The sequence below is a fragment of the Marmota flaviventris genome, chromosome 13, assembly GCF_047511675.1.
Source record: "Marmota flaviventris isolate mMarFla1 chromosome 13, mMarFla1.hap1, whole genome shotgun sequence".
Lineage (NCBI taxonomy): Eukaryota > Metazoa > Chordata > Mammalia > Rodentia > Sciuridae > Marmota > Marmota flaviventris.
The window spans coordinates 104,446,532-104,473,426 of record NC_092510.1 but is presented as its reverse complement, the minus strand read 5'-3'; the positions used below and the strand labels follow the sequence as shown (position 1 = coordinate 104,473,426).

General features: G+C 55.1%; 1 protein-coding gene across 1 annotated transcript in view; it reads right to left on the bottom strand.

Annotated features, from left to right (window-relative positions):
* Positions 1 to 26,895, bottom strand: part of Cacna1b (calcium voltage-gated channel subunit alpha1 B) — a 188,234-nt gene that overhangs the window by 157,211 nt on the left and 4,128 nt on the right. The window contains exon 3 of the mRNA XM_071601213.1: positions 25,309 to 25,448. Coding sequence (XP_071457314.1) covers positions 25,309 to 25,448 — 140 coding nt within the window. The remainder of the gene's footprint in view (positions 1 to 25,308; positions 25,449 to 26,895) is intronic.

Below are 26,895 nucleotides of genomic sequence, written 5' to 3'. Positions count from 1 at the left end.
AACAGATGCAGAAAAAGCATTTGATAAATTCAACATCCCTTCTTGATAAAAATTCAGCAAATCAGGGATGGCAGGAACATACCTCGACACAAAGTCACATATAACAAACCCACAGCTAACATCATCCTGAACAGGGTAAAGTTGAAAGCATTTTTCCTAAGATTCAGAACAAGACAAGGATGCCCATTTCCACCATTCTTATACAACACAATCCTGGAAGTCCCCCTCAGAGCAATCAGGGAAGAGACAGAAATAAAGGGCATCCAAGTTAGAAAGGAGAAATCAAGCTATCCTTGTTGGCAGAAGGCTTAAATACTGAGAGAGGAAACCAGCCCCAATCAGATTTCAACGAAGAAGATCCAAGATGGAGGGGAGGAAAATGGACAGGAATATCCTGATGAAACAGAACCACCGCAGTCGAGGACTCCCAGTCAGAGGGCATGGAGGACCTAGAACCAAGACTCAAACGACTGAGGATTGATCCAGAGATGTCAGACCTGATTCCACAGTCAAGAAGAACTCTCAAAGGAAGAGGGGAAAGAAGATGGCCCAGAGAGACCCAGTGATGAAGCTATCCCCATGGAAACAGCTAAAGAATCTGACGCTGCAGGCTGAGCAAATGATCCACAGCAGGAAAAGTGAGATCTCCAACGAGGATGATTGCTGCAGTGTTAGCTCTATTGGGCTTAAGGTAAGCCTCTTGTGACTTTCTCTTGCTCTCCTTTTGGGGAGCCTGAGGCCGAGAGCCGGGGGAGCCACTCTGAAGCTTGTGGAAAGGTTCGTTCAAGGTATGTGACAAGAACCCATAAATATCAGGAGGGAGGACCAGAACGGTGGTATGTCCCAGAGCCATGTCCTCTAATGACATTTGTGCCTGAGAGGAACTGGGATGCTCATCTGGGAGAAGAAGCCAAAAGGAGAGCTAAGAAATCTGTCTTTGAACTCAACAATTGTTGTTTGGAAAAAATGAGATTTATTCCCGGTGGCTGGAAGGGTCTAACAGAGAGCAAGATTCTGGCTCAAAATAAAGAGGAATTTCTAACTAAAGAAAGAAGCATTCTTAGCACTGAGGGCTGGGAATGCAGCATTTTTCTTTTTTGTAGTTGTAGATGGACAGAATGCCTTTATTTTATTTGTTTATTTTTATGTGGTGCTGAGGATCAAACCCAGGGCCTCACACATGACAAGTACTCTGCCGCTGAGCTACAGACCCAGCCCAGGAATAAACTTATTGAGGTGAAATAACTCTACAGAGAGAACAATGAAAAAAAAAAAAAAACAACTGATGCAAGACATTGGAGAGAACACTAAAAAACTGGAAAGACATCCCAGTTTCATGGATTGAAATAATTAATATTTTTAAATATCCATACTACCCAAAGTAATCTACAGATTCAACACAATCTCCATCAAAATATCAATGATATTCTTCACAGAAATAGAAAAAAAAATTCTAAAATCCATATGGTATCACAAAAGACCTAAAATAGCCAAAGCAATTCTCAGCAAACTGAAAACTGGAAGCATCATAATGACAATCAGCTTTTCATTATTGTGACCAAAATGCCTGACAAGAACAAATTAGAGGAAGTTTTTTTTTTTTTTTAATATTTTTTAGTTGTTGATGGACCTTTATTTTTTATTTATTTATATGCAGTGCTGAGAATCGAACCCAGTGCCTCACACATGCTAGGCAAGTGCTCTACCACTGAGACCCAACCTCAGCCCCTAGAGGAAGAAAAGTTTGTTTTGAGAGGTTTCCTAGGTTCCGTTCAGAGTCAGCCAATGCCACGGCCTGAGGTGAGGCAGACATGGTGGAAGGGCATGGCAGAGAACAGCTGTCTGCTCACAGCAGCCAAGAAGCAGAGAACAAGAGTCATTGTCAAGGGCATACCCCCAGCAACCACGTCCTCATCCCTTCCCCACCTGCCCACAGTTACTACTCAGAAGGTCGCGCAAATCATAAATCCTTCAAATGAATCAATCTACTGATGAGGTTACAGTCCAAAAAGTACTCATTCCTAAAAACCCCACCTCTGAGCCTTGCTGTACTAGGGACCATGCTTTTAAAATATGAGCTTTTCAGAGAACATGTACAGTCCAGACCATCACAGTCATAATACCTGATTCCAAAACATACTGTAAAAGTATAGCAACCAGAACAGCATGGTACTGGGATAAACCAGTACCCAGACCTGGGAGACAGCATGAAGAGCTGAGAATCCAAAAAACTTGGAGCCAATTGGGGGTTTTGTTTTGTTTTGTTTTGTTTTAAATAAAGGCACCAAGAATATAAACTGGACATAGGACCGTCTCTTCAGTAAGTGGGTGCTAGGAAAACTGTATATTAATATATAGAAGAAGGGAAATAGACTCCTATCTCTAACCACATACAAAAATCAACCCAAAATGGATCCAAAACTTAAAAGAAAGAACTGAAACTATTAAACTACCAGAAGAAAACAAGGAAGTGCCTCAGGATATTGGTCTAGACAAAGCACCCGCACACCAAGGGAACAGCCAACAGGGCTGAGAGGCGCCTGCAGAATGGAAGACTGACCCGCCAACCACTCACCCAACAGGGGATTGATTTCCAGAATATGTAAGGAACTCAAGCAATATGTAAAAATCCAATTTTAAAATGGGCAACTGATCTGAATAGACAAAGGAAGATAGGCAAATAGCCAATAAGACTATGCAAGAATTCTCAACATTACTGATCACCAAGGGGATGCACATCAAATCCACAGTGAGATACCATCTCACCCCAGTAGAAAGGCTATTTTCAAAAAGACAAATGACACATGTCAGTGAGAATGTGGACAGGGGGCTCTATACACTGCTGGTAGGAGCATAAATTAGTTCAGCCACTAGAGAAGTAGTATGGAGGCTTCTCAAAAAATCAGAAATAGAACCATCATCTGATCCAGCACCCACTCCTGAGCACATATGCCAAGGAAAGGAAGTCCGTAAGTCGAAGAGAAATCTGCTCTCATGTGCTGACTGCAGCAAGGTTCACCAGCACCAAGATATGTTGCCATCCGAGGTGTTCTTCCACAGATGAATGGGTAAAGAAAGTGTGAGGTGAACACAGTGGAATATTATTCAGCCATAAAGAATGAAGTCCTGCCTTCTCTGGCAACACGGATAAGCATGGAGGACATTATGTGGGGCACAATAAGTCAGATGCAGAAAGACCCATACTGCATGTTCTCATTTAAATGTGCAAGCAAAGAACAGATGACTGGTTCCCAGAGGTTGGGAAGGGTGGGACGGGGAGCTGGAGAGGATGGCCAATGGGTATAGGGAGCATCTGTCAGGAGGGATGAGCAATACCCTTTAGCACTGTGGAGTAGCCAGGGTTGGCATCAATTACACATCCTCAATACCTAGGATTCTGAATGTTCCCACCCAAAGAAATCTCAGATGTCGGCAGTAACAGTCACCCTGTTACACTGAGCTGATCGTCACACACTGAACACATGCACTAAAACTTCACCCTGCCCCCCATAAACATGCAGGTACTGTGTTCAATAAAATTATGTTTTTAAAGGAAAAACCACCTGGCCCGTGGCATGAAACCACACTGCCTCGTCTGCACCTTGAGGACCCACGTCTCCTCCTGTTGGGGAGCGCTTCCAGTCCTCTGTCAGTCCTTCCATCCGAGTGTCGTCCTCGGCCTCCCCAGCCTCCCCACAAGGGCACTGTGTGCTTTCCCCAGATGAGCGCATGTGCCCCCATTCACCCGAGTGCCTGTGAAGTCTCCCTCTTGCCCACCCAAATGCCATGTGCAGCTCCAGTCAGAGGCCAGCACTCTCCGGCCTTCCTGAGGCTCAGTCTCAGCCAGCTCTGCCTCCTCCATCAGACTCAAGACCCCCGGCTCCCCACACACAGGAGCACCCAGCGGCCATGACTGCACTGTGTGCCTGCTGCTCCCTGATCACTTCCTTAACCCACACCTGGAGATCCCTGGATACCTCACAGGCACAAAGCCCTGGGTTGTTCCATCCCCAGCACCACAAAAAAAAAAAAAAAAAAAAGCAACAAAAGAACTATTTAGCTTATTTTAAAATATTAAAACATGTATCTTCTTTTTAAGTTCAGAGTTGTTACACTGCAGGGACCGAAGCTCTTTGGGTTCTAGCTCCCAGTTTTGGTCCTGTCACCACAGACCCCTGCCTGGGCTCGCCATCTGCCGTGGCCTGCCCTGAGCCACTCTCCCCACAGCCACTGCAGCTTCCCGCCGCAGTCCTGCTGGCTCTGCCTCCCAGGGCCCAGGGTCTTGGTGAAGGAGCATGTGCCGTGCTGCCCAGATACATGGCAGTGAGACACAGAACTCAGCAGAAAGCTGGGTGAACAACACGAGCCCTGCGACAGAAGCCAATTTAGAAAGGGCAAAGGACTCAAATAGACATTTTCCCAAAGATAAACAAACAGCCAATAAGCACCTGAAAAGATGCTCAGTACCATCCATCATTAGGAAAATAAATATCCAAACCACAACGACATAGCACCATACGGCCACCAAAAGGCTGCTAGGAAATATAAGCAAGAAACCTGTGTGAGGGAGGCCTGAGCCTAAGCACCTCCATTTTACAACTCCAGTTTGGAACCTGCATCTCACCAGGCACCTACGGAGGAGCCCTCCAGGATGGCCCTCAGGCACAGACAAGTCACTTCTCCCACCCCGACAGGCCCAGAGTGAAGTCTCTGGCATGCTGACCTCCCCCACAAGAGGGAAAGGCCAAAGATCAGGGTGGGGACCCCCACACCAGATGTTTTAACCCCAGGGTAAATGATGTCACTGAGGGACTCCCGTGGCAGCTGATAAGGACTGAAAGGGGGATCAAAAGCTCCAAAATTTGGTATAAATGGAGCAAATGAACAGACTTTCAGCCAGCCGACAATGACACCCTCATGCTGAGAGCCTGACAAGGACCTGGACTGACATCCCAACACTCGTCATCGTTTGCTGATCCTCTGCGTGGTCCTCTCCGCTCCAACTCTACAGCAGCCTCTGGACCCTGGTGAGAGCAGCAACTTCTCCCTACAGCCCCCTCCTCAGCCAGCTGCCTGCTCCGTCCCAGGAGAAGCCTGCCTTGGTTCCTGACCTGATCACCTCCGTCTGAGTGAGTGGGCATCTGTGGACTTAGAGCCTAAGGCTGGAGACTTTAGACCTGGCACTTGAGTTTGGCATACAGAGGGAATGTCTGTCATTAGGCTGTCATGATTAAGTGTGTTTGCAGGCTTAGAATTAATTAATCTAGGATTGTTTGCTGTGAATTAATTAATCTAGAATTATTTGCTGTGAATTGATTATGTCCATTGGAGTGCCCAGCATTAAGTATTGTTGTTTTCTTGGGGTTGTGGCTTAGTGGTAGAGCACTTGCCTCGCATGTGTGAGGCACTGGGTTTGAATCTCAGCACCACATAAAAATAAAGGTCCAGCAACAACTCATAAAATATATTTTAAAAAAAAAGAAGAACCTATAGAGTGAAATTGTATTAGTGATTAAAGCATTGACTGGGGCAGAAGCACACGGACATTCTTTATTTCTTCCTCTGGACTGCATGAGTCGTACCTTTTGCCCATCGTGACATGCTGAAAAGGTGGAGTATGAGGCTCTGGGTAGCGGCTTCTGGGAGACCAAGCAAAGGGGCCACATGATCCAGCAATGCCACTTCTGGGCACACACCCGGAAGACCTGGACATGGGATTCAAACAGATGCCCACACCCCACTTCACTGCAGCACCACTCACAACAGCCACAAGAGGGAGCCCACCCAAACCTCCCTCCACAAGCAAGTGGTCTACAGCGGCTGTCAGGAGGACCGGAGCCCCAGCACTGCACTTGCTACAGCCTTAGACAGGATTCTGTGTCACAGAATCCAGACACTGAGGAACAAATGCTGTCAGACACACTGACAGGAGGTTCCTGGGGAGGCAGATTCACAGTCAGAAAGCAGATCAGAGGCCAAGAGAGGTGGAGGTGGCCGTGGAGTTGCTAATGGGTGCAGAATTTCTCTGTGGAATAATGAAAGATTGGGAATCACACTGCAAATGTAATTAATGCCCTGAATTGTACACTTAGAGTTATTTAAGTGGCAAATTTCATGATATGTGTGTTCTGCCATATTTTTAAAAAAATTGATAACAAAAAAAGCAGCTTGTACACTTTAAATGGAAAATTTGTATGGGGTACGATTATAACCCAACAGATCTTTTAAAAAGTCTCATAGAGTCCTGGGGAACTTGACAAGTTCTTCATTAGATCCAAATGGAAGAGCAGAAGGCCAAGAACTGTCAACTCAGCCTGTGGGGTTCACAGCACAGCAGGTGGCAGGAATCCCAGGGGCAGCACCGCAGGGTGCAGGCAGGCAGGGCTGAGTTGGGCTGAGCCCTGGGAGCCCCACGTGCGCGACGGAGCAGCCCCTGTCCAAAGCAGGAGGGCAGCATCCACACAGCCCCGTCACCTCAGGCCTAAGTGAGAGGCAAACCAGGAAACTGGAGAAGACACAGGAACATCACTAGTGCTGTGTGGCAGGCGGCTGTCCAAGGGAGACGTCAAAATCCCACGCTGAGGGCTGGGGACACAGCTCAGTTGGCAGAGTTCATGCCTCATGTGCACAAGACCCCGGGTTCAATCCCCAGCACCACACACACACACACACACACACACACACACTGTAAAGTAATGGGCTGATAAATCTGACTACAATGAAATTTATACCACAAAAACATCACAAGAAAAACTAAAAGAAAAGCATACCTGCGATGCAGGTAACCAAAAAGGACTGGTTTCCCTGGTACATAAAGAATTCCTACAGGAGCTGTGGCTCAGCGGCAGGGCGCTCGCCTAGCACGTGTGAGGCGCTGGGTTGGATCCTCAGCACCACATAAAAATAAATAAATAAAGTATTGTGTCCAGCTACAACTAAAAATAAATATTTAAAAAAAGAATTCCTACAAATTTACATGAAAATCATGAAAAGAACTTCTCAGAAAAATCAACAATCACAAGAGGAAAGATGATGTTCAAAACCACTGCAAGTCAGGTAGATTCAAACTAAGATGATGGGTGCTGGGGCTCAGGGGCAGGGCCCTTGCCTAGCATGTGTGAGGCCCTGGGTTCGATCCTCAGCACCACATATAAACAAATACAGCACTACATAAACAAATAAATAAATAAAGGTCCATCAATAACTAATAATAAAAAAAAAACTAAGATGATGGAGAGATGCCACTTCACACATCTGGGGCAGGCGAAGCCTACTGGGGGACAACAGCCTCAGCCAAGGCCAGTGGGTTCTGAATGAGCAGCCTTGTGGTCAGGATCCCCTTCTCGCCCAAGCGAGGGAGGTGTGCACCCACGCTCACAGCAGTCCCTGTACAATGAAAACCAGAAACAGCCCACCGCCTTCACAAGGAGAGAGGGAAGCTGACTGTGGAATGAGCACACAACTGCATTATTATTCTACCACTGAAAAGGACCAGCATGCAAACTCAAATAGACCTACAGATATTAACAAAGAAAAATGTCCCAGACAATGTGGAGGGTCAAAGGGCAAGGCGTGAAATAACTATCCATGTGTAAGCCACTCAAGGGCTGGGGTGTGGCTCAGTGGTAGAGTACTCGCCTGGCATGCATGAGGCACTGGGTTCGACCCCCAGAACCACATGAATGTAAAATAAAGATACTGTGTCCACCTAAAACTAATAAATAAGTTTTTTTAAAAAAAATTTTAAAAAACACTCAAACAACCTGTATTGGGACTTTTTGTTTGTTTGCTTTTGTTCTTTGTGGCTCTGGAGACTGGACCCAGGAACAGTCGACCACTGCGCTGCACCCCCCAGCCCTTTCTGAATTTTATTTTGATCCAGGGTCTTGCTAAGCTACTTGGGATCCTCCTGCCTCAGGGAACTGCGTGCTGGGGAACACTATTCTTTGTGGATACAGAGGCTCAGAGGTACAGAGTACAGGTGACCACCCACCCACACACTTGCACTGAAACGATCAACACAGATCAGGATAGTGGCTGTGCCCAAAAGCAAAAAGGAAGGAAAGAGAAAAGACCCTGACTGGGGGTCTACACTCAGAAGACTCCAACCACATGTGTGATGTCCCTTCTCCAAGAAAAAACGCCACAGCTAACTGCCAAGGGGCAGGCATGCTAGAACAACAAGTGGGCACACGGTCAGCAACATCGAGGCCATGGAAAACACAGGGTTCCTACATTCTTCCTCAGAAGAGAGGGAGACCTTAGAGGGAGACGCATGCTCTTCCCCAGCATGCGGAGGTCCACCAGATGTCAGCCACTCACTGATGCCCCGAGCAGCAAGACGGGAAAGACACAAACTTCCTACGGCGCGAAGGGTGCGTGAGGCAGGAAAGCAACTTTTCCCTTTAAATAAAGGGTTCCAACGCCACACCTCAGCCACATCTTCCCAGGGAGCCCCCGAGTAGGCGGGCTGCAGACAGAGCAGTCCCGTGGGCCGTGGGCAGGGCCCCTGGTGGGCACAGGGGTCTTCTGGAGATGAGGTGAACGCTCTGTAACCAGGCCAGGCAGGAGCTTGTCTGCCACCTGCTGCAGTGTCCTGGGACTGGACCCAACACTTGAGCCGAGAGGCCCCCTCAGTGTCTCAGGAAGAACCCGGAGCTCCTGCCAGTGGCAGACCCACAGGGCCCCCAGGACCCAGCAAACAGGGCACCACAGCTTCAGAGGCACAAGGCGTTTCCACGGTGGGTGAGCAGATGGACGCAGGAAGACTGGGTCTAAGCCAGGTCCTCCTGAGAGTCGGCTCCTGGGCCAGAGCATCTGAGCTGTGGTGAGGGAACACCCCACACTCACGGCCACGCAGCACACCAGCCCTGCAAGTCCAGGTTCAAGTATCCAGTGAAACCTGGACCAGCCTTGCTGTCTTAGCCAGAAAAGTTGTTGAGTTTTTAAGAAGGACTGGGACGGTTAAGCAAATTTATGATTCAACATGTTGATACTTTAATTGGCTTAATAAACAAAACTTAAGTACTCAGGAATTTTGGGGTATGATAAATTTACAAATGAAATTTTCAAAGGACATTAAATTTATAAAATATGATAGAATATTAGTGTCTCCTTGAAACTGAGTGTTAAAAATTGCTCAGAAACCTTTGAGAATTTTTCACAAGTTCAAAATCTTTCATAAAATTCAAAAAAGTAACAATCACCACCATAATTCCCCTTTGATATCGTCTCGGGAGTTTTGGCCAGCACAACAGGACGTGAATAAACAACGAGGGAAGAGACACACACGCCATCACAGCTGCAGGGCCCAACCTCCCAATGACCGTCAAGGACAGGACGTTTTCCTCGACGAGCAGAAGGAGCGCTCTCAGCCCCTCCCGAGCAGCTGGCGGACACAGGGCCTGACGGTAGCCACTGTGGACTCTGAGGCCCTCAGGGTGCTGAGAGCCTGCCGTGTGCTGAGCCTCTTCCTGAGGTCCACAGTGGCATCCAGCTCAGGTGGCGAGTCCAGCACTGTGAGGTCCAACAGGGACAGAGAAGAGAATACGCAGGAGAGCAGCCTGTTCTGGGGCTGAAAAATACAGACTGCAAAGACATGGCCACTCCTGTCCAGGCCACCACGGGCAAAAGCAGCGCTGCCTGGCTCTCCATGTCACACCCAGGGCACGGCAAGGCCAACAGCAGGGTCCACGAGCCCACAGTGACACGAGATGGGACTGGCCAGAGAACAGTGAGGTGCTGAAGAACGACATGGACCAACCCGAACCAGGAGCAGCTCCTCTTAAGGACCAAGTCGGAGCTGGATGGAGACAAGGCAGACGGTTCAGTCTGCAACTGAACACGATTCTCCCCGAATCAACTTAGAGATTCTGACAAATGAAGCAAGATCACATCAGGAATTCTTGGAACTACAACAAAATGACCTCAAAACTCATCAGGAAACCAAAAGGGCGACACTGGAAAGGGGAAGGTGGGCAGGCGCTGGGCAGTCGAGGACTCTCCCTTTGCCCACACCGCCAGCTCCCCTCTTGGCTCCAGGCCTGCCCAGCAGTGCCCGGGAGGCAGGACGTGCTCTGGAAAGGCCAGTGAAGAAGAACCCACAGGTCACTTACAAAAGCAAGCACTCACGCTCCTCAGGGGTGGAAAGTGGAAGACCAGCAGTGGCGAGGGGCAGGTCCACACCCTGTGATGACCAGGGCTCCCACTACAGAGCCCCCATGGTGGCAGGTGGGAACATGACAACAGGACACCTGGGCACAGCCACGCCTGTCCCACTGCAGGGTCAGTCCCACCAAGGCAACCCCACACTGAGAGATCTCAGCGAGAGCGGGCACCACGGCCTTGTGACCCACAGTGCTCAGCAACAGGGACCCGTGTGGCAACAGCACCGCGTGGCCATTACAGAGCACAGCCCATGACGCGTGCAGTGAGATGCTGCAGGAGGCACAGCACTGGGTCCACAGCACGGAGGAGCCTCCGCCAGCGAGCAGGCAGATGACCGCCGCACCTCAGCCACGTCTTCCCAGGGAGCCCCCGAGGAGGCGGGCTGCAGACAGAGCAGTCCCGTGGGCCAGATGGGCAGGGCCCCTGGTGGGCACAGGGGTCTTCTGGAGATGAGGTGAACGCTCTGAAACCAGACTGCGAGGAACGTTCAGAACACCACTGAATCACACCCTACAGAAGGGTGGGGACTTCACCTCCATATGCTGCTGTGAGGGGGAACAGGCAAACCAAGTTCTACATCTTGTATGGGGCGCACAGCTCCTCTTGCCCCCAGAACCACCACCCGCGTACACAACGCAACAGCAGGACGTGTGGACGGGCCCAGGGCGTGGGAACACTCAGCACAGTGCGGGACATGCACACAGAGCGCGAAAGGAGGCAGGGCCTAGAAGGGCTGTCCCCACAGCAGGGGCAGAAGGGCCCTGAACACACTCCACGCGACCTGTGCCACCTGAACCCATAGCACCTGCTCTAGTCCAGCACTGGGCAGGAGGTCAACCTGCCCTTCAGTGCCCAACGGTACAGCAGTGTCCGGGACATCACAACTGGCCTACATCCCAGGTCCCCCCACCTCGTCCCTCACACCTGGTCACACCCACAGGGCCACCCATGGCTGAAGACACCAAGAGCTGCCAGTGACTGCCGCCCCAGGCACTAGCAGGGGGCAACCCTAGCCTGCCCCGCACCCCCACCCTGCCCCAGCCATGCCTGGAGGAGCCCACAGAGCTGCCCTGACCAGCATCCCCAGGCCCAGGAACACGGCCCTGGAGCTGGCTGGGGGCAGCCCTCAGACCCAAAATGAAGAGGCCATGAAGCCACCTCCCTAGGCACACGAGGGCTCATGGAGTCCCCATGCTGGTCCCTCAGGGAAAGGGCAACCCCCACTTCATGGGGACTGGAAGCACCCTCCGGGCCAGGCCAGCAGCTCTACCTCAAGGGTCTCCTCTGTCAAACAATGGCGAGGGAGTGAGCCAGGGTGACATGTATCTCCACAGCCAGGACAGTCAGAGCTATCTGCCACCCGAGCAGAGTCACTCATCCCCTCTGACGCTCAAAACATCACAGTTAGAACAATCGCTTACAAGAAGAGTCTGGAGGGCAGGTACAACATCGGCCCTTGGGTCACTGAGACTCCTGCAGTGGGGACTTGGGCCCAGTCCCCTGGTCCTGTTGGGGGCTGAGGCAAGAGATATCTCAGGGGGCTGCTCAACCCCTTCAGGAGTTTAAGGCCCTGTCCTGTCAAGATCAGGAGACTGGGACGATGACACTCCACCCTGGGCTCGGTGGGTCAGCCCAGAGGAACCCAAGCCCTGGGCTGGAGACCAGGAACCTGAGGCCCAGGTCACACATTCGAGGCCAAGCCTGAAGGGGACAGTGCCTGGTCTGCCTGCAGGCCCTGCCCCTCACTTCCCACACAGAGGTAGCAATAGGTACTCTGCAGCCTACAGTGAGGCTTCCGTAAGACACCACTGTGCCAGAGGTACCTGGGGACAGGAGTGCCAGCACTGGCATCCCTGCAACCTGCTGTCACCTGCGGGGCCAGGGGACAGGAGGCATCTGGGGCTGCTCCATGGTCAGGGTGCACACACTGTGTGCAAGGGATGCTCTCAGGGCCTGGGAGGCAGCTCATCGAGTGACGGCTGCACAGAACTGCTTTGTCCTGGACTCCAGGTGCCAGCTCTCACTCAGGAGGCTGCCATGGTTGTCACAGGGACAGCACAGAGACAGTCGTGGCTCGGCCAAAGATATTGCAGCCGTCCAGCCCAATCCCCACACCAAAGACCCAAAGCTCCTGGGCCCCCACTCTGCACTAAAGGCTCCAAACCCAGAAGCCCTCAGACAGGACAGAGGGAGGGATCCCGCCTGGCTTGTGCAGACCCCCGATGGTGGTCAACCAGGCCTCCCAGCACCTCAGACATTGGTACTATTGCACTGTGTTCTCAGGACACTGATGTGCTGGGCTGGGCTCTCAACCCAGGATAGGTGAAGCCAGGCAAGGACTGGTCAGTGACCGAAAAGGCCCCAGTGCCCCCTGCTGACATACATCACAGAAAGCCACTGTCCCTGACCAGAGCCCAGGAAAGGCTCCAGTCACAAGTTGTCACCTTCCACTCCCCGAGGAGGTGCTGCAGGACAGAGTGAGACCCAGGTGGGCCGGTGTCCTCCAGGCCCTTTACCAGCTCCTCAGGGCCCTGGTCAGAGACCCCACAAGTTTGATGCTAGGGCCCCTCATGCTGACCCTCGACCCCTGGGAGCACATGGCCCCAGGAGGAATCATGTCCTTGAGCTGGCGGGGTGCTATGTCCAGTTCAGAGGGCAACTCTTTGGCCCAGCACAGTGCAGCTCTGACCAGCGCAGTCGCTGTGCACCGGACACTCCCCACAGTGGAGCAGGCGCAGGAGGGAGGTGACAGGCAGCTGCCTCAGACCTTCCCTGGTTTCTGTGCTCTGCCACACATGTGCTGGGCTGGGCAAGGGCTCCACACTGAGCTGCACCCCTCACCCCTGGGTCAACTTTATTCTTCCCACATCCCTAGGGACCAGGGTCTCTAATGGTTAGGGTCAGGGACTCTGGTCCAGGCTAGCCAGAATCCCCACTCTGCTTCCTTCTGTTTGCATGGCCTGGGACAAATGTCTGAGCCTCTCTCCTCCCAGTCTGTGAAATGGGGTGTCACCTCCACCCTGTAGGAATGAGGAGCCCCATCAACGCTGTACCTTAAGAGCCAAGTTCAGAGTGGCCCAGCTAAAACAGAAGGGTTCAATAGGATCCAGAGACTCTGAAACAATGTGCAAAGGTCCAAGCTTCAATAAAACATCACGCATCCTTCAGAACACTGGGAAGAGCTCAACCCAAATGAAAAAGGACAACGGCAGATGATCCCAAACACACAAAGCAGAAGAGAAGACAGAAAGTCCACCAGCGAAGCAGAGGGCATGAGAGGAGAGCCGCAAGCCTACCCTGAAGTGTATGACCAAGCAGGCGGGCTACTCAGCAGACCAGGGACCTTCCAGAAGGAAAGGAGAGCAGCAGAACCCAGCCAGCACGCAGACTTGATGGCCAAAGAGCCCCAAGTCAGCCTCAGGCAGTAGCCACCTTAAGAAGGTGTGTGGATCCCAAGGACCAGCCACAAGAGTCCAAGCAAACTGCATGACAGTCCAACTTCCAAAGGTGACAAGGAACAAACCCAGAAAGCAGACGGAGAAACACGCATCCCTGGGGAGAGCAGTCCAGTCGACAGTGGACCCCTCGCCTCACACCAGGGCGGAAGGAAGGGGCGCTGGAGGGAACGGCTGCAGACTCAGAACTGCCGCAGACCCCGAGCAGGGAGGGGTGGCTCCAGAGCTCCATGCTACAGACCTGCCCTAAAGAAATTCCTGCACAGAGAGGATAAGGGGATCGCTGACCACAGGGCAGAAAGAGCACAAAGGAGCAGAAGCTGCACCAGGCACCAGCCACCTCCTCCGGAGTGTCCTGAGGAGGCCGACAGCACACCGTGGTGTGTTCTCCGTGTGCAGGAGACGCCTGGGACGGTCGGACGGTGGGAGAGGACAGCCTCACGGGGAGACCAGGTAGATTTGGTATATAGGATGCAATACTTAGGCAACCACTAAAAACTATCAACAATGTGCTCAAAAATGCTAGAGAGGGCTGGGGCTGGGGCTAGGCTGCAGAGCAGTCGCCTAGCACCTGTGAGGCACTGGGTTCAGTCCTCAGCACCACACAAAAATAAACAAATAAAGATATTGTGTCAAACTACTACTAAAAAAAATGTTAAATGCTATAGATAAATCCAAATGAATTCCAAACTATGCTCAAGTAAACCAAAGGAAGGAAGAAAAAAGAAACCAGAAAAATGAAAGACAGATCAAACTGAAAATAAAAAAATTACATATTAGGCTTAATCCCTAATATGTCAAAATTATAGCCAAAAAAAAGCAAAAAAAAAAAAATTGGCATAGTAGACTAAAAAAGATCATCCAGTTATATTGGCTATCAAACACTCACTTTAAATACAAAGATAGGCAAGTTGAACATAAAAAGAGAGAAAAAGACACATTATGCAAATATCACTCAAAGAAAAGTATTAGGGACTGTATTTACATCAGATAAAGCAGATTTGGGATCAAATAAAATGCCCAGAGACAGAGGAAAATACATGAATGAAATCTACTAAGAAGGGGGCTGGGGATGTGGCTCAAGCGGTGGCGCGCTCGCCTGGCATGCGTGCGGCCCGGGTTCGATCCTCAGCACCACATACAAACAAAGATGTTGTGTCCGCTGAAAAATAAATATTAAAAAATATTCTCTCTCTCTCCCTCTCTCTCTCTATCACACACTCTCTCTTTAAAAAAAAAAGAAAAAGAAAAAGAAAAAAAAGAAATCTACTAAGAAGATCTAGTGATATTTTTTTTTGGGGGGGGGTAACCAGGGATTGAACCCTGGGGCGCTTAACCACAGAGCCACATGCCCAGCCCTTTTTTATATTTTACTTAGAGACAGAGTCTTGCTAAGCTGCTTAGGGCCTTGCTAAATTGCTAAGATTAGCTTTGTACTTGTGATCTTCCTGCCTCAGCCTCCTGAGCCACTGGGATCGTAGGTGTGGGTCACCACGCCCAGCCAAGACCTAGTAATTCTAAACATGTATCTTAGTCCATTTGTGTTGCTATAACAAAATACCTGAACAAGTGCCTCAGAACAAATACCGAGGCTGGCACTAACAAGTCATCATGATATTTGTTTCTTACAGTTCTGGAGACTGGGAAGTCCAGGGTCACAGTGTCAGCCGGTTCCCTGTCTAGGGACGCGAGGCCCCAGTCTGTGCTCTCAAGGCAGCACCCTGCCGCCCCATCCTCCAGACAGGAGAAAGGTATGTCCCCAAAGAGCCAAAAAGATGGAGAGCAGAGGCCCCGGCAGCTCTCTCAGCCTGGCTCTAGGGCGCAAGCCCACCCATGGAGGCACGAGGCAGTCACCCGTGAAGGCCCGTCCCTCAAGCACTGGAGACTGAGGTTGAAGGGAAAGAGGGACATGCTCTGGCCAGAGCAGGGACCACAACTGAGGTTGAAGAGAATGAGGGACATGTCCTGGCAGGGACCATGACAAGCAGCCTCCAGTCAGAGTCGGGGACATTGACACCTTCTTCCCAACAACCAGGGGAGAGACGCAGCAAGGCAGAGAAGACCCTGTAAACCCTTCCACAACAGGAACTGATGCGAGCAGAGTGCACATTCTCTCCAAGCATCCACCACACAGGTCCAGGTAAACCACACCCCGGGCCTGGAATCACACTAAGTGTGTTCTCTGACCACATGGAATCCCACTGAAAATGGATCCCAAAAAGGTACTGGGGCCAGGGACAGAGGTGCATGCCCATGGTCCCAGCAATGTGGATGGCAAGTGGAAGACAGCCGGAGCAACTTGACACCCTGGAATAAAAAATAAAACGGACAGGAGATGTAGCTCAGTGGTAAAGCATCCCTCAGTTAGGGAGGGAGGGAGGGAGGAAAGAGGGAGGGAGGGAGGGAGGGAGGGAGGATCTGATGTTCTGCCCATCTTGGGCCAATACCACCCCCCAACACTACTCCCAGAGCAAGGGTCTGAGACACAGGTGTGGTCAGGGCAAAGCAGGGACTCTTACCCTCAAGTGCCACTGATAGCCTCAGTGCTACTGTGTGGCTTCACGTGCCACTGAAGACCCCACCCTGAGGGCTGTGCTAAGCCCCCCACCTGTGCCAGGGACGGACAACCAAGCCAGGACAACAGCACGTCTGCTCCCATGTGGCTCACTCGGTGCTGAAGCCCACTGAGACCAGCTGCTCAGAACACAGCAGCCCACTGACCACGCGCCTGGCCACGCGGGAGCCTGACACACGTGCACAAGACGAGCATTGTTCTCACACCCAGATGCAGCAGCCACACTGCCGCCTGGGGGCAAGGAGCAACTTGGACTTGGAAGTCTCTTTAGGGGAGACATAGTCTTATCAGGCTACAGTTACCATAAACAGTGGTTCCTCTGACACATTCAGTAAAATAATTGAGAATCTTCTGGAGAGGACTCACTGCCATAAGGTGGCATAGGAATATTGTGATCCACGGGAGGAGAGTTGACCCCAACCCTCCTGGATGGCTTGAGGGGTCGAGGCTTCTGTGGAGAAAGTGGGAGCAGCAACAAAGCCAGAAGCAGGGCCTGAAGACGTGCTGAACTGTGTGACCTTGGGGCCAAATCCGACAGAGCAGAGTTGCTCCTGAGGACAAGCAAAGAAGGCGGAGGAGAGCTGCTCCTGCCAAGGCCCGTGGGCCTCGCCCTGTGGAGTGGAGATCCTGGTGTGGAGGGGGCCTGCCCCAGGTGGGAGAGCTCTGCCCCCAGGCTCGCCCAGGGCCACTGAGAAGGCCTGGCAGGAGTCAGTGGTGCACCTCACTGCCGTCCGAGGGCCTCCCGCCCCAGCAGCCACACGCCCCGCCAGCAGGGAGCACCCCGCACAAGGGGCACGTGCTCTGACTCTCAGCGATGATGTTTAAGTCAGGTACGTCCATCCTTCTGTTAACATGACGTTTGCTTCACAGACTACAGGGTAAGGCAGACATGAATTTCACAGGCCACGAAAAACCCGACGAGTCACCTGACTGCTCTACCGCATGCTCACGTCAGGTTGTGACCCAGGCCCACACCTGCGGCAGCCCTGAGGCACGTCTCTACTAGACAAACTCCTGCTGACAAAGCGGCCACTCACACGCTCCCTGGGCAGCACAGTCTGGGAGGGGTGTCTGTGGGAGCCCAGGTCACCAGCCTCCCGGGAACCTCCCCTGCAACACTACTCCCCGAGCAAGTGTCTGAGACAGCGGATGTGGGCAAGGCAAAGCCAGCGTCCCTGGGAGACGCCCATCTCAGACAGGAGGGCTCTCTGCACCCGGGACTCTCCACCCTGTCTGTGATCAGCAGCCCAGCACCCGCACCCGAGCCAGGCTGGGAGGGTCCTAGGCAGGTGAGGGAGCCCTGCCTTGGCCCCTGCTTGGGTGCACTGGTGCCTCCATGTGACATGTGGCTCCAGGCTGAGGCGGACAGCAGCGAGAAGTGAGAAGCGGTCCCAGGCCCACAACAGAGGAGGCTGGGAGAGAAGGACGCTGGACGCCTGAGCACTCTCCGGGCCCCGCTCTGCCAGCAACATCTGGACGGGGACCTGGAGGATGAGGCCTCCGTCCCCACCTGGCTCTGGATCCGTCCCTCACCACTCAGTCTACAGCCCCTGTAAGAACTGGCCACCAGTGAGCCAGGAAGAGAGGCTTCACAGAAGCCAGCCCTGCCCGTGAACCTGTACCCCAGAACCCAGGGGACAAGGGTCAGCTGTATAAGGTACCTGGGCTTTCTTAGGACAGCTGGCAGGCCCAGACACAGTCCTTCCAGGAAAGATCCCATCGGGCCAACGGGTGGGGAAGACACAGGCCCTTGTTGGATGAAGACGGCCAGGCGGGCACGGCCCCCCAGGACAGCACAGAGGACCAGAGCCCCACTCCCTTCCAACAGGCTTCTGTGCTCTGGGGGGAACCAGGGAGTCTGTAATGACATGACAGGGCTCTTGGAATGGCCTCCTGGCCTGAAGAAAGAGGACTCACTGGAGTGGCCGCAAGGAGACAGGGGTCACGGCTAGCAAGAGGATGCCTGGGAGTACCAAGTGACCACTGGGAATTCGTGTTGTAGAAACACGTGCCCATTGGCAACTGGAGTGACATGTGGCTCCTGCAGACAGAGCTGCAAATAGGGTGGAGGGGACAGGAAGCAGAGCCCTGCCCTGCCTGCCCTAGTGGCCTCTGGTCTCAGTCTAGGAAGGCTGGGAGCCAGGGAGCTCCTGATCCAGGGAGCCAGGCTGCAATGGGCACCTCCTGCCTGCCCCTCTCCCAGTGCAGGGACCAACTTCAGCTAGTACAGGAGAAGCTCTCACCTTGGAGGAGTCACAGCTCGGCTCCAGTGTGAAGAGGGCCGGGGGCCCAGCAGGACTGCAGCTGCTGGGAGGCCACTACCCTGTGCCCACAAGGCTCCAGCCCTTACCAGGCATGACCTGCGCTCCTGTTACCTCGGTGGGGAGTGGGCACAGGATGCAGACCAGCTGCCCCCCAGCCACCTCATCATCCAGCCTGACCGTGGGTACTACGGTACTGCAGCCCAAGGGAGCAAAGCAGTCGGATCTGAGCCCCAGAGCTGGCCAGAGATCAGCCCAGGATGACCAACCTCTGTTGAAGCTGGGTGTAGTGGCCAAACTGTAATCCCAGAAACTGGCTGAGGCAGGAAGATTGCAAATTCAAGGCCAGACTCAGCCAACTTAGTGAGATCCTGGCTCTAAAACAAAAGCAAAAATGGGCTGGGGGTGTGGTTCACTTGCAAAGCATCCCAGGGTTCGATCCCTGGTACCAAAAAAAAAGGAGTGGGGCAGCTCTCCAGAGCCAGCGGGTCCCCAGACCAAGCCGACACTGAGCCACAGGGAGTGCAGGCTCCAGGGACCTCCAGCAAGAGGGGAATGTGTGTTTATAAGCAGGAGTCCTCTCAAATGCTGACGTCAACCTGGAGCCTATCTCAAACTCTGGCCACAGGACCATGTCCCTGCAGCCCCCCCAGCCACTGACCCAAAGTGGTAAGGAGTCCAGGGGCCCTGACAGTCCAAACACACTGGCTGACCACAGGGCCAGCATCCTCCCTGCAAGTGCCCCTTTCCCACCCACTGCATAGATCAGCACCAGAGGGAAAGAAGCAAGAGTCCTGGGCCCCAGGACCCACTGTCTACTCACCTCTTATCTCTGGAACTGGGTGGCCCTGGGCTGAGATTCCACAAGGGCATCCAGCTAACTTGAAATAAAACCCAGAGGCCTCTCAGCATGCAGCACCTGAGGCTCACTATGGCCAGTGGTCAGCAGAACTTCCTGTCCCTGCCCACATCCCTCCAGGCCTGACCACTGAGTGCCAGCTCAGAGATCAGCAGCTTAGGAACCTAAGCCTCTCTGTGGGACCTCGGAAGGAAAAGAGGGTGTACATCTGCAAAACCACACCTGGTGCCCAGCCTGTGGTCACTGGCAAGAGCTTGGAGTGTAGAGAGAACCTGGGATACTGTAGACCTCCACTGTGTATGGAAAGACGGCCCCATGGCCAGATCTGGTCCAGCAAGGTGTGACTATCTGAGGCCCTGCATGAATCACAGACAGATGGTCTGGCCGACCTCCTCTGCCTCTAGGGGTAACAGGTGTGCAGAGGCTCAGCCTCCCTCAAGAATGCATTGCTGGGCAGGTGTGGGGGGTCCCCTGTGTAGAGCAGAGTCCTATGGGTCTAGACACTGGCCTGATGCCCCTGGTCAGCAAACCAGCCCCATTCTGCCCCCATCCAGGCAGCTTCTGGGCCTGGGTCTTCAGAGGACTTGCCCTAACCCGGAACACACACAGCCCACTGATACCCAGGAAATGGCCTAGAGCCGGAACTGCCTCGAGTCTGGCTGCTCTGAACACCCGCTCTCTCTGGAATCAGCCAGTAGCTCAAGCCCCTGCACACACAGGAGGGGCCTGGCCCTGCCCTCCAGTTCAGGAAAGTTTCAGGAATCCTGAGACAGAGGAAGAAGGGAGGGAGGAGGGAGGAGACAAACCAAGCAGGGGAAAGAGCCGGGTCCTCTATAAATACCAGTGCAGGGGCGTGTGCCAGAGAGGGGGGCTGGGATGCCACCCAGCAGGGCAGTGCCTCTCAGAGTCTTCCATAACCAGCACAGGGCTCCAGGCCAGCCGAGGGACGGTCGGCTGGTGAGAGGCCATGGACAGGAGGGAGGTGCCTGAGGTGCAGAGGTCCTGGACCCACAGCAGCGGCCCCGTGCAGTACCCAGAGTGCAGGCTGCATGCAGAGGGTGCAGGGTCTCAGCAGGTGCAGGGTCTGAAGTGCTCCCAGGGATACCACAGTACCAGGGGCCACTGCAGAGACCCCTGGCCCGGCCCCATGGAAACTGCCTAAGCAGACCCACACCCCAGACAATGGGAACACGGAGGACCCCTCTGCTGCCACAGGGAACTTCTGTCAGAACTCTCAGCTCCCCTCCCCGGGGGTTCCTGGCACACTTGAGAGGTCAGTGGGGGTGGCAAGGAGGGTTCCAACTTCAGGGGCAGGGGAGAAGGCCCAGCTCCCCCACCTGGGCGGCACCAGGTGCCTCAGCCGGGTCACAGCCAAGGTCAGGGGCTTCGAAAGTGCCTATCACAGAGCTTGCTCCGGTCATTGGGGGACACACACCGGGGTCAGCCCTCCTTCACACCCAGTCGCTGTGTCCCCTGGCCTGAAACACGGCTGCCACATTCCCTCCTACAGTACAGCGCTGAGCCCAGAGAGGGCCCTGAGCGCCCATCACCCCCCCCCCCCGAAAAGAAACCCCAGTTTAATTCAGAGGAAGACAAGAAGCTGTGGTTGGAACCATCCCCTGGGAGCCACCTGTCTGGGTTGGGACACACTTCTCTGCTGTCCCTACAGGTGGTGAAGGGAAGCACAGGGCCACAACAGGGTGTGGACACCTGGGCTTGGCGGTCCTCGAGCGCCACCTGTTGCCCACGACGGGGGCTTCCTGAGGGGCCTGGGAGGACGGAGGCAGTGAAGCAGGGACAGCCAGGAACTGGCAGGGCAGGGCAGGAGGGCAGGGGCAGATGCTGGGCTTGGACGGGAAGGTGGCCTGGGGAAGCGAGGCTCCACTCTCTCAGCCTGGGCCTCCAGCCTAGGCCTCCACTTGCAGTTCATCCCGTGCACTCCACAGCCAGGGCCCAGCATGGAGCCACCCTGGCCCCTCACAGAAGCCACAGCCCCGTGGCCTCCCTGCATCCTCCCAGTGGCTCACGGTGACCCTCCACCTCTCTCCCTCCTCAACCCCTCCTGCTGCTTCTTGAGCCTTCCCCCACCCTACCACCAGGGAGTGCAGCTATCCACTGTGCGGGCAGAGACCATCTGTGTCCCCAGGAGCCTGAAAAGGGTGGGAGGGGGCAGGTACCCTCAGCCAGCTCTTTCCAAGTGGCCAAGCAAAGCCAGGAGCAGAGGGGGAGAAGGGGCAGCCAGGGGGAGTTTGCAGCTCACCTACTCACCCACTCCCGCCTCCCTCCATGCCTTCCTTTCTCTGACTCTTTTCTTCTTCGTAAGGGAAATTGAACCCAGGGGCACTTAACCACATCCTCAGCCCTTTTTTATATTTTACTTGGAGGCAAGGTCTTGCCAAGTTTCATAGGGCCTCCCTAATTGCTGAGGCTGGCTTTGAACCTTGGATCCTCCTGCCTCCGCCTCCCAAGCCACTGGGATTAAGGCGTAGCCACTCTGCCTGGCCACCCTTTTTGTTTTGTTCCCTACTACCTCCTTCCTCTCTTCAGCCTCACCTGGGCTGAGCACTTGCTTCCAGACCCAACATGCACAGAGACCAGCACGGTCCCAAGGACTCACTCCCCTTGCCCACCCCTGCCAACCCGAGGAGCCCACATGCTGCTCCAGATTCCTAGTCCAATGCACAGGCCTGTGTTGTCCAGAGCCTGGACCCCATCTCCACTCGTTGGCCCCTTGTCTCCATCAGCCGTGGGTCTGTCCCTCCTGCACTCGCCTGGCGGCTCTCAGCCAATCCTCCCGTGGAGGCTGCCCTGCCCTGCGCTGCCTCTCGGAGCTTCTAGCGGCAGCAGCCCCAGCGTCCTCACCCCTACCCGTGCCAGCTACGGCATCTCACTGCAGCCCCCTCTCCAGCCCACCTCCAGGAGCACAGCCTACCCTTCCGGGCACCCTGTGTCCAGGTGTCCAGTCTCCACTAGCTCCACCAGCTCCCTGCCAGCTGCAGCCATAAGCTCTGGGCCACTGAGCAGTGGTGAGCAGTTCCCCTGTCCCCCATCCCTGGGGATCTTGTCTGCCTCTCCTGCATTCCCCGGGTGCACCACAGCCATGGCCTCTGTCCAGAGAGCTAGGTGGCTTGTCCCTGTTGCCCTCAAGGCCTGCCCGAGTCACCTCAGAGGGAGGACATCCCTACTGCCCTGCACAAAGCCCCCACTTTCTCATGGCACTTGTGGCCACTCGTCTCCTTCATGTCCCACCCCAGCAAGCTCTGTGCCCTGGCCTGGGCACGTGGCCATGTGCACGCGGGCAGGGGCAGGACATAAGAGAAAGGGGTGCTGAACCAGGGGAGCTGGACCTGTGTGCTGTGGTGGCCACACTCTGGAGGATGGCCTACGGGCAGAGGCTGCAGCCCGATCACCCTGCCCCCAGCACTTGCAGACCAAGTGAAGGGCCAGCGTGCGAGGGGAGGTGCAGCAGGGGCAGCTCCAGTGGCCAGAGAAGCCAGCCGACAACGGAGGAACGGAAGAGGGACAGTGCTCCCTCCCTCCTGCGCAAGGAGCCACCTGGGGCTCAGGTTGGAACTCTGCCCATTGGAGTCCTTCTGGGCCCCTCCAGAGCCACCGCCAAGCAGCACAGAGCATTCCTGGAAGAGCCCGCGGGGCCAGGGAGCCCAACCCCCAGGCAAAGGCTCCCTGGGCTCCAGTCAGCAGCAGGACAGACCAGGAGCCAGAGCCCTCTGACAGCAAGGAGGGACCATGTCTGGCAGCCAGCCACATGTCCCCACCCACCCAAGGAACAGCAGTCGGTGGTCACCCATGGGTTGACCAATTGAGAACAGGGCTCAGGCCTGAGGCTCCCCAATGGCACAGCCCACCAAGCTCAGTGCCCAGAAGCTGCCAACATGTCCTAGAAGGCCCAGGACCCTGCAGAGGCACCCCTGGGATCTGCAAGAGACCCTGCAGCCCAAGAGGTGGCACCCAGCCCAGACCACACCCATCTCCCCAGCCCAGACCACACCCATCTCCCCAGCCCTGAGCACCAGAGCAGGTGAGAAGTCTGGAAGGGGTGAGCAGGATGTTGGTGGGCACTCAGCCTCGGGGACAGGCACCTGGGTCAGGACAGGCCCCTGCTTCTCCTCAGGCACCTCCCAGTCTCCGACATTAGTCTCAGAGGTAGAGGGACCCCAGCAGTCAGCCACCCCTGGGGCTTTACCAGGCAATGGCCTTTCCCCACCCAGCCTCCAGCCCTCTGAGCACTAATTAAACAAATGTTAATTAAAACAGCAGAGTGACAAGAAAGGCCTCCCTCCCCCAGCCTGTGCCACCACTGCCCAAGGGACCTCCAATCAGGAGTTCTAGGGACAGGGTTCTTCCCCAGACCCTCACTACGCAGACACAGCACACAGCACAGCGGCTTCCCACGGCTCTGGGCCTGCGTGTGAGCCCAGGGACACAGACCCCTCCCACTGGGGTATCCCAGAAACCCAGCGCCCCCTCAGGGGATGACAGTAGAAAGAGAAAGAGCCAGGCCCAGCCTTCGTCTGCAGATGGAGAGGGAGGTCCTAGAAGTCAGGGAGTGGGAGTCTGGGAGGGGCAGGAATGGGGAGAAGGGCAGGGAAAGCCATGCAGAGGAGGGAGGTGGGGGACAGAAGAGCCAGGCACAGGGGACATTAGCACCGCAGGGGCTGAGCCCTCTCACTGGGCTCCACAGAAGTGAGCCGCCCTGTTCTCCCCAATGCCCAGCACTGGTGGTCCACCAACCTGGGGGCCTGGCCTGAAATCCAAGGGGCCCTGGGTGTCTGGCGCGCCTCAGCACCCAGCGGGCCCCAGGCAGCCCACCCCCCACACGAATGCTCTTTTGCCTTAACATTCATGATTCAGCCAAGGCCCCAGGGACCCAAGCCAGGCTCAGGGGACGCTCTGAAAAACAAGATGCCTTGTCCTCAGAGGCTTCCTTCTAGAGCAAGAGAGACGTAAACACCTGTGGTGGCTCCTGGGCGTCCCAAGGAACGGCCCCTGAGCATGGGGAGCACCAGTCCCCCAAGGGGCAACTCTGACACCCCGCTGATGTCACTGGTGGGTCTGCAGGTCTCCACAGGGCCACGAGGGCTTCCTGGGGAGCACCCCTGCCGAGTGTGAAGGTGCCCACCTGGGAAGGGCACAGGGCAGCCTCAACACCAACACCCCTGGGCCCCCCACCCAAGGCCCAGGACTGGGGGATGCTCAGGAGCCCGCTAGCCCTGCCAGCTCCCTTTCTTCCCCATGCTCAGGAAGCCCCAGACTCAGGGCAGCCCCTTCCTCCTCTGCCATCGGCTCCGGCCCCTCCTGTGTCTCCCCACAAGTGCCAGGCCATGGAGACAGTGAGTGGTAGGAACGGCTCTGCCTCCCACCTCTCCTCGGAAGGGAGTGGGCTGGGCTCTGCACCTCCAGGGACCCCAAGGTCCCAGGAAAAAGAGCCTCTGGGACTGGGGCCATACCAACAAGCTCTGGAGCAGAGGTCCCACGGCCCTCACTCCCTCAGCCTGCAGCCAAAGAAACGGGAGAGGGGCCCTGGGGGGCAACAGGACAGATGGAACCTCTGAGGCCAGTGGGCATGGGGCAAGCAGCTCCCTGGACTCCTGGGGCGATGGCACGTTGGCCATCGTAAGGACGAGCTGAGGAGGAGACTGGGTGGAGGCCCTGGTTGTGGCCTCAGGGGAAGGCAGCAAAGAGCTTGGAGGGTCCAGGTGGCTCTAGGACAGGAAGAAGCTCAAGTGCCAAGTGCCCCCCAGATCCCAGGCAGCAAAGCCCTCCCCTCCTTGGGAGCCTCTCCCCAGCAGACCCAGACCACAAAGCAGGCACCCTCCTGGTCACTCTGGCCGTGGGACCCAGCAGCTGCCTCCCCTGTGACTCTGCAAACAAGCCTCTCCTGAGCCAAGCACACAGACAACTGCGGGAACCTCCATGCCCCACACCCTGGGCAGGGCATGGACACCCACACAGGGCACGCAGGCCACCTACCCTGTGAGGACCACCACGAAGTCCATGACGTTCCAGCCATTCCGCAGGTAGGAGCCCTTGTGGAAAGCAAAGCCGAGCGCGATGATCTTGATCCCCGCCTCAAAGCAAAAGATGCCGATGAAATAGGGCTCCGTGTCATCCTGAGGAGAGGCACGGGGCACCGGTTACTTCTGCCCTCCCTGCAGTGGCTGGGGCAGCAGGCCCTGTCTGATGGCCACACCCACTGTCCCAAGTCTGATCCTCCTGACCCGCCTGACACACCCAGACTCCTCCAGCCTGGCATTTCCACCACTAGCCTGTGTGTGCTCATCTGCATGTGCCCCCTAAAGGGACACCCCACTGTTGATGGGCAGCATCAGTGTCTCAGCTTCGGCTGCAGCTCAGAGCACCCAGGGCCTGCTCTGCTTGAACCAGTGAAGAAGGCCGTGAAGAGAGTGAGGTGGAAGTGGGTCTCCATCAACTGTGGAAGCCCTGCCAATGCCCTCCACTGCTATCTCTTTCTAAGAAGGTCCGTAGCTGGGCAAGGACCACAGCTGAACCCAGCAGCCACCTCAGCTGACCACTGGGCACAGTTACCTGAACAAAACTCAGCCTCAGAACTCAGTCCAGGGCCCACACCTGGATAAGCAGAACCTGCAAACGCTCGCAGGGAACAAACAGAAACACAGAAGCAAAACCCTGAGACCACGGGAGCAGTGGCTTCTGTGGGGACCCCCAGGACAGGAGCTTGTTCAGGGCCAGGGTCCTGAAACCAAGACACAGCTGGACCCCAGGGAGGCTCCTAGAGGTGTGGTGTCAAAGGGCCAAGTTTTCCATGGCCAGATTTTGAGGGAAAGAACTCCAGGTGAAGGAACCAGTGTGACGAAAAGGAAAGAAGATGAGAGATCCTAGAAAGACCCCTGTCCTCCACCCCAGGCAGTGACTTGGTCAACAGGTTCTGAGCCTCAAGCTGGGGCAGGCCATTTTGGTGCTGAGCAAGCAGCGTGGAGCTTGGGGAGAACGGTACCATATGAGGGTGCAGCATGGCAAGTGACAGTGCTAGGCAAGTGACAGGCCTAGGGACAGTGGCAAAGAGCCCTGGGAGCTGGACTTGGGGAGCCGGACCTGGGGAGCTGGACCTGGGTACTGGACCAGGGGAGCTGGACCAGGGGAGCTGGACCTGGGTACTGGACCTGGGGGGCTGGACCTGGGTACTGGACCTGGGAGCTAGACCAACGGAGCTGGACCAGGAGAGCTAGACCTGGGTACTAGACCTGGGGGGCTGGACCTGGGGGGCTGGACCTGGGGAGCTGGACCTGGGGAGCTGGACCTGGGTACTGGACCTGTGGAACTAGACCAGGGGAGCTGGACATGGGGAGCTGGACCAGGGGAGCTGGACCTGGGTACTGGATCTGGGAGCTGGACCAGGGGAGCTGGACCTGGGTACTGGACCTGGGAGCTAGACCAACGGAACTGGACCAGGAGAGCTAGACCTGGGTACTAGACCTGGGGGGCTGGACCTGGGGGGCTGGACCTTGGGGGCTGGACCTGGGTACTGGACCTGTGGAACGAGACCAGGGGAGCTGCACCTGAGGAGCTGGACCTGGG